The sequence below is a fragment of the Protobothrops mucrosquamatus genome, unplaced genomic scaffold (assembly GCF_001527695.2).
Source record: "Protobothrops mucrosquamatus isolate PMUCROS unplaced genomic scaffold, P.Mucros_1.0 scaffold298, whole genome shotgun sequence".
Classification (NCBI taxonomy): domain Eukaryota; kingdom Metazoa; phylum Chordata; class Lepidosauria; order Squamata; family Viperidae; genus Protobothrops; species Protobothrops mucrosquamatus.
The window spans coordinates 760,485-774,406 of record NW_015386641.1 but is presented as its reverse complement, the minus strand read 5'-3'; the positions used below and the strand labels follow the sequence as shown (position 1 = coordinate 774,406).

At 38.7% G+C, this 13,922-nt stretch overlaps 1 protein-coding gene across 1 annotated transcript in view; it reads left to right on the top strand.

Annotated features, from left to right (window-relative positions):
* TNFSF10 (TNF superfamily member 10) overlaps positions 1-12,728 on the top strand; it is a 24,695-nt gene extending 11,967 nt beyond the window's left edge. Inside the window, exons 2-5 of the mRNA XM_015814933.1 lie at positions 3,761-3,901; positions 7,042-7,090; positions 8,068-8,172; positions 11,462-12,728. Coding sequence (XP_015670419.1) covers positions 3,761-3,901; positions 7,042-7,090; positions 8,068-8,172; positions 11,462-11,916 — 750 coding nt within the window. The 3' untranslated portion in view covers positions 11,917-12,728. The remainder of the gene's footprint in view (positions 1-3,760; positions 3,902-7,041; positions 7,091-8,067; positions 8,173-11,461) is intronic.
* The last annotated feature ends 1,194 nt before the right edge of the window (positions 12,729-13,922 follow it).

Below are 13,922 nucleotides of genomic sequence, written 5' to 3'. Positions count from 1 at the left end.
CTTTGACAAGAAAGGTCATAAAATGGAGCAAAATTTACTTAACAACTGTCTGTCTTAGCAATAGAAATTTTGGCTCAATTGCAGTCGTAACTCAGTAGATTTTTGAAACTTGATCGTATGGCAGTGAATGGAGCATCATGGACCATGTGCACATATCACTTTATCAGTTATCAATGAGGAATTGTTTCTGTCATTGATGGCCACAGTAACTCTATTTCTGTATGACCTATAAAGCACAGTTTGGATTGCATGAAAGTACTCCCAGCAATAAAACGAAAATAGAGATGGAAGGATGGAAACAGAAGGAGAATGAAAGTTATGGATAATTGTAGAATGTTACTGGGACAGAATGGAAAAACTTTGAATCCTGGCGATGAAGCAAAGATGACATCTTTCGTTGATTTTTGCATAGGTATGTACACATGTGAGGATGAATTACATGAGGTTGGTTGGGATAAGAAACAGTTAGCTTAGGGTGAAGCTGGAGGCAGAAGTTGCATGTGAAGAATTTGCAAACGTTCTCCCTGTTAAGTAGCAAAAAGTAAGGAAGAATGTGTAATCAATTGCTTTTATATTAGGACATCAACTCTGAGGGATGTTTTAGAATTTATTTCAAATTAATAACAAGGGGAGAAAGAATGGAGTGGGTAAATAGAGACCAAACTAAGCATACTGTGAAATTTGTTTTGTACAGATTAATCGCCAGATGAAAACAGAGGAGCAGATGAAAAGCCACCTTGCAGTTGAATTGAAGCTCTACCAGCAAGTTAACATGAAGGCTTCAGCTTCCTTCAAAAGCTTGGCAAACTTCCATTATCCACTATTTTCAAGGTTCTCTATGAATATCCATGATTCTTTTAACCATTTAATATATAAACAGGTTGTTACAAACAGTAGATTTTTCCTTGTAACTTTGATGAATAAAGTTTTCACTTATTTTTTTGTAATAACTTGGCTTTTTTGTTTATTTGAATTTTCTGAACAAAGTAGCCTGACTTAGTTCAGTTATAAATATTTTCTCTTGGTAACTCCCCAAAGTATTAATAGGTCATTGTCATACTTCTCACAGTAGCCATCTGTAGAATTCAAATAGTTTGCATTGAAGCAGGAATAAAATTTACTTATTTCTGTAAATAATAAGTTCCAGCTAAGTAGTGCATTTACAAGTAAAGAATAACACTAATGGGCTTTTAAAGCAGAGATAAAGTCCAGTTCTAGATAAACATTTTGGGTTCCTCCTAGATTGGAGCAAAAGAGTAGGTTATCAGGTTGAAATAGTCTTGGGACCTATTAGTTATTAGGCCCAATCAAAAAATCACAAATGAACAAACATTTCGGTTGGATGTTTTTCTTCACAGCGAATCTCACACAGAACTCAGAAGATGGAATATTGGGATATTNGCTTGCAGGACTGGCCTAGGGTAATTTTTAGAGGGGTTTTAATTATATTTTAATTGGACTATGTTTAAATATTTCTTTTTAATTAATTTTAATTTTGTAATTGTTATTGGTGTATTTTAATCGATTGTCAGCCGCCCTGAGTCCGCAAGGAGAAGGGCGGGATATAAATTGGATTTAATAATAATAATAATAATAATAATTAAGATCAAGAGCTGAAATTTAAATGGTCTGCCAGTCCTGCATTTTTTTTAAAAAAAGGTGCGCAAAATATTTTAAGTTTCAAACAGCTGTCTTGAGAGAAAGACTTACTGCTCTGAGCTTATTGGAAGTATTTCCATACTTCCATTCTGGAAAGGGAACTGTTTGGAATTTAGAATACTTTCCAAAATAGGCAGAATGCATTCATTCAGTAATTTTGGGACAGCTGTTGCAAACTCAAAATGTTCAACATACCACTAAAAAGTAGGGCAGGATCAGGATGGAAAAATAGGAGGAGGCAAGGGAGAAAAAACACATTTTTAGCCTACTCTATCTTAAATGGTGCGGTTCTTAAAGTAGCATTTTCCCAGTCTGTTCCAATAGAAAACCTACCACAGTGATGGCGAACCTTTTAGAGACCGAGTGCCCAAACTGCAACTCAAAACCCACTTATGCATCATCGGGTGCCGCGTGGGTGTGGCCCATTGGCTGGGTGTGGCTGCGGTGGTAACGGCAGATTGGGTGGGGCTAAAAAGTTCAATCAATTCCAACTTTGCAAGATCTTTTTTTTCCCACGAGAAGTTGAAATTGACTGATTGATTGAACCTTTTTTTGTACACGGCAGGGGCGGCCTAAAGCAAAAAGGTTTTATAAAACCCAGCTGAAGGCCTAGGACTGGGGCGACGGCACACGTGCCCACAGAGAGGGCTCTGAGTGCCGCCTCTGGCACCCGTGCCATAGGTTCGCCACCACTAACCTACCATAATTCAACAAGAAACTGAGCTAGATCTGCAGAAAGTTATTGCAAGAGCCACATACAGCTACCAGTTGTCCTTTGACCGAGAAGGCCTAAATAACCTCATAAATGCGATAGTTTGTCCATGAAGACAGTTTGATGGGTTTGAGGCTTGGACTTCATGATTGAACTGCATATCAAGATATTTCAAAGGCTCATCTTGTAGAAATCCGTGGGAGATCGATGCTGCTGTCCTGCAAGAGAGAATTTTGTGGTCCAGTAACTGTTTATAAAGATGGCTATCCTTCTGTGTAATCCATTTGTCATTCTGAGAGGGTTGTGGGGGAAAAATGGCAGATGGAAGGGAAATAAGACTTCCTTGTTTCGTTCAGCTTGTTTTTGTTTTGCATTGGATTCCTTGTTTTGGACCACACTGTTTTTGTTCAGTTGCATTATAATTATAGTGTACTATGAATAAATTTGCTTCTCATTTGTAACGACCTTTTGGGAGGCAGGTTCCCATTCTGCTGTATCTTATAATACCCTGTTTTTTTTATTTCCTGATTTTTTTTTCTGCTTTTGTATCTTAAGGTGGCTTAATAAACTTACGTAAATAAAAAAAACGTATATATAGTCAATTATTTTTCAGATGGATTTGACACCATTATGGAAAAGCCCATAAAAAACATCAGTTCAGAAAGAGTGCAATTATGCAGGAAGTCTATTCCAAATTCCCCTTTCAAAGGGAATTATTAGTGCAGTCCTATAGTTTTGGGACTTCCATTTCTCTGAATCTTTCCCACTGTTGTGGAAACTGGGATTAATGGCAATTGACATTTTAAATCAAATGGAAATTCTTGGGTCACCTACTTGGTTTAATTAGATCTGCCTTCTAGTTAGTTTGCACATACTTATTTGGGATGATAAGTCTGGTATAGCACACTGTGGTTTGCTGCTGATCAGACATGTGTCAGCCTGCCTGAAAATCAAATAATGGTTGAGAACTTTATTACAACCTGGGAATTTCTGCAAAATCACCAGTGTAGATCAATTATAAAACTGCTAAAATCCCCACCCAAAGGATTGTGAATGACTGTATCTCATAGTCTGAGTATGAAATTGCAGAAGAGGAAGCAGAGATCTGTTAGTCTCTGGTGCTAATCTGAACAGATAAGACTGATAAGAGTGGGTTGATAGTAGCTTACCAGCAGCCTGATAAAAAAAAGAATGAAAGATGTTTAAAATGTAAGCTGGGATTCTCTAGCAGCCCAACACTGATAACAAAAATGAAAGTTGGCTAAATGTTGTATCAAAAATAAATGTTGCTGATGTTCAGTTACTGTATTATTCATACTGTATATGTTCCTGCCTCTATAGTTCCATTCATTTAATTAACACTTGGCTTCCCCCATTTTTCTAACACAGCTCCGAGACACATATGCAAAGAGTAGCTTTGCTTGCTTCACCAGGGAACATTTTTTCCTAGAAGATGTGGATCCAAATGATAAAGAAGATGGCGATCCTTGCTGGGAGGTCAAATGGCAGCTGTCGAGGCTCGTTAGAAAGGTACTCCCCTTTTTTACATACCCATCAGTCTTGTACCAAGTGGAAATCGGGAGACATGGTTTCAAGGATTTTACTCCTTTTTAAGATTTATAGTTGTCTGCTTTAATAAATTATGTCTGAACTTTCTGGAGTATGCTCTCAAAATTCTAAAATGCAGATAGAAAGAGAAACAGTTGCAATCAGATATTCCAGATTATCACACCAGCTTCTGTGTATGTGTAAGATTGCCCCAAGGCAGGGGTAGGCAACTTTGGCTCTTTTATGACTTGTGGACTTCAACTCCCAGAATTCCTGAGCCAGCTATGTTATGCTGACTCAGGAATTCTGGGAGTTGAAGTCCACGAGTCATAAAAGAGCCAAGGTTGCCTACCCCTGCCCCAAGAGTTACATTCCTACATCCATACTTTGTAAGAAATACTGGTGGAGAGCCAGTTTGATCTAGTGGTTCAGACACCAGGCTAAAAAGTAGGAAACAGCGAGTTCAAATCCTGCCTTAGCCATGAAAGCCAACTCTCTCAACCCAACTCGCCTCACAGGGTGAGATGGAAAATAAGAAGAAATTGGATATATTTTGCCATTTTGAGTTACGTGTCAAAATAATGCAAGGGATGCAAATAAATAAATGAATAAAATCCCTCATTGGGACTGCCGTGGCTGCATAATTCCTAACTTGTTCAGATTTACTGATACCAGACTTCACAAAAATTCAGTTAAAAGTGTTTCAGAGTGCGTGCTGCATCTTCGTTTTACAAACTCTTGCTGTTTTTACCACATTGCACATTATTAATACGCTTTTCTTAATTTCTTTCTAGTCCAACTGTTTCAATTTGTCAGAGACTGGTTTGAATTTGCCCTGCTTTGAGGCTTTATTTATTTATTGGATCCTGAAAAATAGAAGAAACATTTCATTAATAAATAAGTAGATACAGGTAGTCCTTGTTTAATAACTCTTCACTTAGTGATTGTTTAAAATTATGATGAATTCTCCCCCAAATGGTACTCGCGGCCCAGTTTTGAAATTCTAATGATTTCCACATAGAAAGAAAATTTAAAAAGCATCTTGATAATGTGTCATATGATAAAAACAGCGAGAGCTTAATAAAACTAAGATGCAGCCCACACATAGCCACATGACTGCATTTTGAATGCTTGGCAGCTAGTTCACCCTTACAGCCAATTGTAGCATTCCGTGGTCATGCGGATTAATGTTTTTTTGCAGGAAACTGGCCAAAAAAGTTTTCCAGCAAAAAAAAATAAATCCATAGGAATGCATTGACTTAGTTAACGACTGCCCTGTTTGCTTAACGATTGAGGTTTGCCGTTAAGCAAACTGCCATGTTTGCTTAACGGCTGCCTCAAAAAAGGCACAAAATGGAGTCAGTCACGGTGCCTCGACTTAGAACCATCATGATTTATAACAGAAACTTTGGGCTTCCTTATGGTTATAACTCAAGGACTACTTGTAAAGATTGTTCTGAATTTTTTGTAGACCTAGTTTAGCCACTACTGCCACTTTATAAGACTTTCAGAGCTTTAATGCTCATGTGAGGTATTTTGAGAGGGAAAAGGGCATCTGCCTAAACTGTTCTGGGCGATGTGGTTTATTTCTGTTGCTGACTTGAGCGCCAGGAAGAGAGTTAAGGATGTGTCTCTCCTCCCTTTTTAAAGTTTTCAATAGCTAGAGGTAGTCCTCGATTTACGACCACAGTTGAACCCATTTTAATTGCTAAGCAAGACCGTTGTTAAGTGAGTTTTGGCCCCATTTTTACAATCTTTCTTGCCACACTTGTTAAATAAATCACTGCAATTATTAAAGTAACAACACAGTTGTTAAGTGAACCTGGCTTCCCCATTAAGTTTCCTTGTCAAACGGTTGCAAAAGGTGACCCCATGACCCTGGGACGCTGTAATCATTAGAAATATCAGCCAATTGCCAAGTGTCCAAATTTTGATCTTGTGACTGGGGATGCTGCAATGGTTGTAAGTGTGAAAATGGTTGTAAGTCACTTTTTTTCAGTGCCGTTGTAACTTTGAATGGTCATTGACTAAATGGTTTGAAGTCAAGGATGTGAGATGTAAAAACCCCAAATTTTGATACTCATAATATGAAGACAAGTCTGGTTAACAAAACAAAGGTTTATTGGAGAATAACATAAAAAGAATAAAGAGAAAAGAGAAGAGAATAGAAGAGAGGCATTTGCAAACGTGGCCTCCTGGATCCTTCCCTATGGATTGGTTTCCAGGAGCGTACTGACCTGGTTTCAAGCTCTGCATCTTATACCTCTACAATGCGTGTCACATCTAAGAAGCTCTTTCATCTTTATAATGTACTTTGAAGTTGTACTTAAAGTCATCCTGACCTCTTCCACCCATCTGCTGTTATCTTGTATATTTGTACTTTTCACCTAGGGTCAAAATCCCCCTCTTTGATAGTAGGATTTCTACTCAAAGTGTAAGTTCCTGTGTCCAGAGGGATTTTTAGGCAGTAAACATTGAACAAACTTTCTCACACATTTGGCAGTGCATTGCTACATTTGCGTTACAGTGTTAAATTTGTGTTAAATATACAGTCTCATATATTGGCATTACATTTCTACAATTATTTTTCTACAATTTTATAAAATAATAACTTTTATTTCCTTCAAGGACTACCTGTATATGTAATATGATAGACTTAGAGCTGTCTTAGAGCAGGGGTGTCAAACTTGCAATGTCACGTGACGTGTCGCGACGTATCGTGACTTTTTTTCCATTGCCGGCAATGGGGCGCAGTTTCACCATGACGCATCCGGCCCGCACGCCGGCAGTTTAACATCCCTGCCTTAGAGGTTGTGTTCTTTTTGGAACATGTAAACTACACATTAGGATAGCATCATAAGGCTCAAGATTATCCAATAAGCTGTGATTGCTGAACTAACTTCTTGGTTTAGAACTTAAATACATGCTCATTGGCTAATATACATATCAACAATTCTGGCTTCCTCTCTGTACATTTTTTGCAGAAGAAGGTTCCTTAGACTCATTCCAAAAAATAGTTTTGGGGGAGATGGAAGTATATAAATCCAGTATTTGGGTTTATGCTGCTTTATTCTAATAACATCAGGAGGAAAAAAGATAATTAACTATATTTGTAATTGCAGATGGTGGCCAAGAATCGTGCAGAAGAAGTAACATCAGCTTCAACACAAGGTTGGGAAAGTTTATGATTCATGATTCATGAATGGCTGCATTGTTGCACTGAGGAAATGAATGAGATGGTCATTGAAAGCCAGATTATGATGTAATCTAGATTATTTAAAGAAGCTGAACATGGAGCACTGGTTCTAGGAAGCACTTCTGTGTCTAAGAAAATGATTAAATTGAACTCGTCCTTCCTACATTTTCCATAAGTGGATAAGGAGATAAAATCATTTATGGAGGCCACAGTCAAGGGACAGAGCAGAGTTTACTTTGCAGAAGGTCTGAGGTCTCCCAATAAGTGATGGAGAAAACTTCTACCAGTGATCCTGACGAGATGCCAGTCATCAGAATAAATATGTGGACACTTTACCTCAACTACAGTTGTGTGGGAAAGATGGAAAGAAGGACCAAGCCATCACCTCTGCTGAAAGAACAATTCCATTGAGTTCTTCTTCAATGGTTTCCATTTTAACTAGTTCCCTAAAGTGCTAGAGATACCTCATTTTCTTACAACATCCATGTTGCATTTTTCTTTTTGAGTTATACCTTTTTTATACTGTAGTACTAATTAGTGCTGTAGTAGCCTCTATAGTCGGACCTGTCTAAGGGAGCCTCCTACATTCCTTCCTATATAAGCTGGTATAAGCCTCCATGTATCTGTTTCATCCTTTCCTGTAATATGCACTATATATCTAAATATGTAAGGTAAGAGGGAAAAACCCACGACATCTATATAAAGTATTGCAAGATGTAAAGGAAAGAAGAGGATTGGGTTTACCTGATATAAAATTATGTTTTGCAGCTTGTTATTTAGGTTGGATGAAAGACTGGGGGTTGCTGAGAAATAGAAGGCTTTTGGAATTAGAAGGACACGATCTGAGATGTGGGTGGCATGGATGTTTCTGGTATGACAAAGCTAAGGTTAACATAGATTTTAAAAGGAGTTCCTGATGGGAAATTAAATGTTGGCATTTGTTTCTATCCAGACGACATTTCTCCAGATGCCATTGCAAGAGATGTACCTAGGAACCCCCGAGTCGCAGCTCATCTCACCTCAAGCAGAAATGCAAGGAAAGGTTTATTTGTACAAAGTAAGTCAATGCCTTATTCTGGGGAAAGAGGCTAATGTTTAGAGGAATGCAGTTATTTCTTTTACAGATAGGTGGCAGCACTTGTCTGAGCTTAGAAGCTAAGCAGGGTGGGGCCTGGTTAATAGTTGGATGGGACATTTCAGGTTAGCACCTTTCCCATTGTTGTAGGCTCAAATCAAAATACATTTTAGGCAAAGGCAGTGGGAAACCACTTTCACATTTATACGGACACCATAAAGCTGCTTTATTGTGTCCTTATAAACACCAGGAATCAAACTTGACAATATCTTTTTTCTTATGAGAAAGAGAAGAAGCTGATAATTAATTGTAAATTGTAAATCAGAACCCAGAAAATGGAAAGCAAAACTCTGTATTAGGCAGGCCCATCCCCAAAATAGTGGTAGTCCCATTAAATAGTCCCAGGTAGGAACGGAAATCCTGCCAGTTGGACATAATACTTTGTATTGTGCCATAAAATGCTTGGTGATAATTTTTGTGATAAAATGTTTTATAAAATTCTCCAAATCTTAATTTCACGGGAGTCATAGAACCGGGATTTTGGACACTTTCTCTAAGTTTGCCCATTTGAGTATCGTTACGGTATACCCCAAAGATGCGTTTATTTCTAAAATGTAACTGGACTTTCTTCGTTTTTTTTCTCTTTGCAACACATTTTACTTCTCAGCGAAGAAGCTTCTTCAATTCTAACTGAACGGTGGGGAATGGAAAGATTTATATACTTTGTAGGCTTCTGCCCACCTACCGTGTTTCCCCAAAAATAAGAGGCACCAGGTCTTATTTTCAGGGGGTGTCTTTTGCACTCCCCTCTGGCACCGACAGCCCCGCCCAGCCGGCCTACTTCTTCTGCAGCCTAAGGAGCAGCTTCATTGTACAGCTGAGAATGAAGCTCCGGCCTGCATTTTGCAACCAGAGGCCTTTCTGGAAGGCCTCTGCAGCTGAGAACTATGGATTCAATCCAAAGCTCGGTTCTTGGCTGCAAGAGGCCTTCCGGAAAGGCCTCTGATTGCAAAATGCAGGCCTGGGGACGCCGCAGAAGAAGTGGGCCGGCAAGGAGATGCCTGGCTTGCAAGGTAAGTAGGTGCGGGGCACGTGGTGCAGCTCCCCACCCCCGCCCTAGCTTGATTTTTAGGTATTTGCCTCGCCTCAAAACTAGGGCTTATTTTGGGAGTAGGGCTTATATTAGGCCCACCCCCTAAAATCAAGCTAGGACTTATTCGGGGTAGGTCTTACTTTTGGGGAAACACGGTAGCATTCTGAGGGTTGTTGAGGCTATTTGGGTGCTTATCTGTATCCTCAGAATCACCAGAATCGGAATATAAACAAGTGTGGAAGTTTCTTGGGACTGCTAGCCTCAGCAACTCTCAGACAGTGAGCTAACGACCAAACCTCAGATCTGCTAATAACCAGATAACTGCAAAGGATATAAATCCTTCTGTTCCCCACCACTCAGTTAGAACTGAAGAAGCTTCTTGGATGAGAAGCCAAACATTTTTCAAGGGAAAAAAAAGCAATCAAAAAAGTCCAGTTGCCTTTTGGGACAAGCCTACCTGGATGATTGAGAATATCCATAGACATCACATTATTACACTTTTTTGGCCCAGTTAAAGGTTACAGACATGAGAGTTTTAGGATACACATGGTGAGAGAGGCACAGACTTCTAAAGGGGCACTAAAATCTGATTTAGCATAAAAACCAGGCTTTTGGTTTTTTTCTCATTTATTCACTGAGGACTGCCTTTGCAGACTATACAAATGTAATACATACTATAAATCAAGACAAAGTTAATATGTTGAGAAGAAGGGACAGACCCAGAGACCAGTCCTAGCAGGAAATCAGAAGATTTTAACAAATTCAGCTCAGAACACCAAATATCCTTTAGAGCCGACCATCCTAGGGTCTCCACCAAGGTGAAGTGAACATTTTCATGTTCTAAAACTCAACGAAAATAGAGTGGATGAATGCAGTCTGCTTCCCTGTGATATTAGGCTTGTGAAACCTGGACTAGATGAACATAATTATTTCAATTAAATCAATTTGCATTAAAATCAGTGGAGTGGAAGTTAATTATCCCTGTTTTAAGTTGTAATGATTTCACTTGATCAAATGGTAAATAAGAGAGCTTGGGTCCACCCATCATAATCTTTTGCTAGATACTGTTAATTATTTAATGTTGCCCCCCCCCAAATAAATGTGTAGGCGTATTATAGATGTTGTTGATGTATAATTTAGAGGCTACTTGTATTGCATTTTTAAGTAAAGCCAAACACTCTACGTGGGATATAAATATGCTGTTTTTCAAAAGGATTCGTATTCTCTGCATGCAACCTTTATGCAATCTAGCCCAAACTATACTATCTAGACAGTTTCTAAGGGAAAATTCAAGTGTGACTCCAAAGCAGCCCATGGAAACTAGTGAGAATGTTCTGGCCATAGAACATGGTCAGGAATATAAGACTAATCCAGGCCTGGAGAAGAAAGCAACATGGTGCAGCCTTTTTCCCTCTGATGGCTCGCATTATGTCAGATGGCCATGGTGGCAGGGAATTCTGGGAGTTGACGTTCCAACACGTCTTCAGAGCACCACATTGGGAAAGTCTGCAAATACAGGTAGCCCTCATCTTACGACCACAATCGAGCCCAAAATTTATGTTGCGAAATGAAGCATTTGTTACGACCTTTCTTGCCACAATTGTTAAGTGAATCACTGCAGTTGTTAAGCTAGCAACAGGGTGGTTAAGTGAATCTGGCTTCCCCATTGACTTTGCTTGTCAAAAGGTCGCGAAAGGTGATCACATGACCCCTGGACACTTCAACCGTCATAAATATGAAACAGGTGCCAAGCATCCGAATTTTGATCACGTAACCGTGGTGATGCTGCAACAGTTGTAAATGTGAAAAATGGTCCTCAGTCACTTTTTTCAGTGCCGTTGTAACTTTGAACGGTCACTAAATATACTGTTGCAAGTCGAGGACTACCTGGGGAGTCTTGGAAGAGAACTGGTCCAAAGCCTTGATAAAACTTTCCATTTTGCAACATGTATGACAAAAGTAATATGGGTCACTTTCCTTAATCCCTACAAGTGGTGATCATACATAATATGGGCATTGGGATTTAGGACTCGTATATTGGAGTAAAAGCTGCAAAGAAGATGCAGAGTTTATATGATTTGTCTTTTTAAAAAAGGAGGTGCGATTTATTTAGCGTTATATGTATTTAGCATTTTACATGCCTAAATTATTTTCTGCCTTTTTTTCAATCAATCACAGGTTCTCCTATCAGAAACAATTTGGGATTTAAAATAATCTCTTGGCAATCTTCGGTGTATCCTTCCTTTCTTCACAATGTATTGCTGAACAATGGAGAACTTATCATACAGCAACCTGGATTTTATTACATTTATGCACAGACTTATTTTCGCTTCCGGGAATCGGAAGGGGTTGAATCCAATGCAGATCCTGACTCGGACAGCGTTAGGAATCCGAAGCAGATGGTTCAGTACATTTCCAAATTTACAGATTATTACCCAGAAGCCATCCTGTTAATGAAAAGTGCAAGAACCAGTTGTTGGTCTAAAAACGCAGAATATGGACTGTATTCCATATACCAGGGTGGCGTGTTTCAGTTAAGGAGAAATGATAGGATTTTTGTCTCCATCAGCTATCAAGAACTAGTGGATATGGATAAAGAAGCCAGCTTTTTTGGAGCCTTCCTGGTCTCTTAAAGAAGAAAACGAGAGAACAATTAGACATCCATGAAGAGGTTGTGGAAGACCTGGAAAATTCTGCTTTTGAAGTAGAATAAGAAGTTAGTTGCACTATCCACAGAAGTGCAACTAAGTATATAGTTTCTCTGTTAACCACCAGTGAGACCAGTTCAAGGTTCCATTATCCAAACTCCACAATGAATGGTTGGCATGCTATAGATACAGAAATGCCAACAAGCTGTTGTGGGTCCATGAATACTCTTCCAGGGATTTTGTTTTTTGTTTGGAACGGGACAGTTGCATTTGGTTTGTTTCAGCAAATTTCTGTTGAATCATATGCATGGAATCCATGCACCTAACAAGACAACAGCGAGATCTACATAGTGACAAGTGATTCAAGCTGTACTGTCGTGTGGGTATTGTCACTGTGGTGTGGATTGCCATTTGCTGAATTGCTGGACTGACTCTGATGGCAGAGTGTAAAAGATAAAGCAAAACAGATTCCCTGAGTTTCCTTTTTTCAAATCAGAATGGTTGAGAGCTGCACCGCTCATTTAGAATAGCACCTGGAAGATCCATCCAGAAAGGTACCATCTCTGATTGCAGGAGAAGAAAAATCTCTTATTCCAAAGCTGCACCCTAAATTCGCTTCCATCAAGGAGAACGTTCATATACCTGCACCCCTTCATGCAGTTTGAAATGGTACAGTCCTGGGTGGGCTGTATCATGCAATATCTCCAAACATGCTGCTCATTTTTGAGAATGAAAAATGTGAATCCCGTTGGGAAATCTGCAAAGAACAGGATTTGCTTCATGTTCTATAATTGGGCTGAATGAATAAAAAAAAAAACCCTAAAAGATTACTCTGAGGTTGGAAACAGGCTTCAGATTACTTGAATACCTCCTTTTAATGCAGGACCATTTTTCATATGAAAAGATTGTATTTTTAAGTTTAAGATTTTTTGTTTTTAAGTTTAAGATTTTTTTAAAAAAATAGCACGCTAACAAAAATCGGGAGAATCAAAGCAATTATTATTATTTTTTTGCAAAGATCCAGATGCAGTAAGATACAAACTGAAGAGAGGGATGTAATTTAGAGGACCCTCAGTAAATCAATAAATGGTGCCTTTTGATCTTGTGAGAATTAATGTTATCACCTGTAGACTTCTGCTGAAGACACAGGAGGTTAAAAAAAAAGTAAGTAACTCTTAACCACAGACTCTGTAAAAGCAATTAAATGTCTCTGAAAGTTTACTGTTTTATTCCAGAAAGGTAAGTGACGGTCAAAGAAGCTTCCACGTATTTAGAACTGGAAACACATAACTGTTTAATATTGGATAAAAATCAGTTTATTTCTGTAATGCCAAATAGTACTGGATTGGTATTTAGTAGCATTTGCCATGTGGCAATATTGTATTGAAATGCCATGAACACTTTCACCTGCAGCATGTTTTTTGCATTGTGATTGACAAAACAGTTGCCAGCTGTTTCTCCAGCTTCCACAGCACACCACTTTGATGTACACAGCTTAGTCAATACCATTGTTCGTTGCTCTGTTGTGAACCCCTGAGGATTTCTCTGCTGTCATTGGTGTGGTTTTTCATGTGATCTATTAGCTCAACTCCTCTAAGGGCTTCCTATATCTCTTTAGTTTGGTTGAGAAGGAAAATCCCACCATAACTACAATTTTGGACAGTCTGCTGATTGTAGCCTTACTTTGTTGGCCGATATGTTTGAAAGAGTTACAGATATTGGCCAACTGCTTCTGTAGAAGGAAAATGCAACCCTAACTAATTTTGGACAGTATGATTATCATACTTTTACTATGTTGCCACATACTATGTTGAAAAAGATGTAAATGTAGGCCAACTGCATCTTCAGAAGTAATTTCTTTCAAAATGCTTTTAAATATATGCAAAGAGATACTGAAGTTACATACGGTGTCCAATGTTGGGGTGTAAATATGTAGCAGTGACATTAACATGATGATGTCACGTCATTCCATTTTAGAATCATCATCGTTT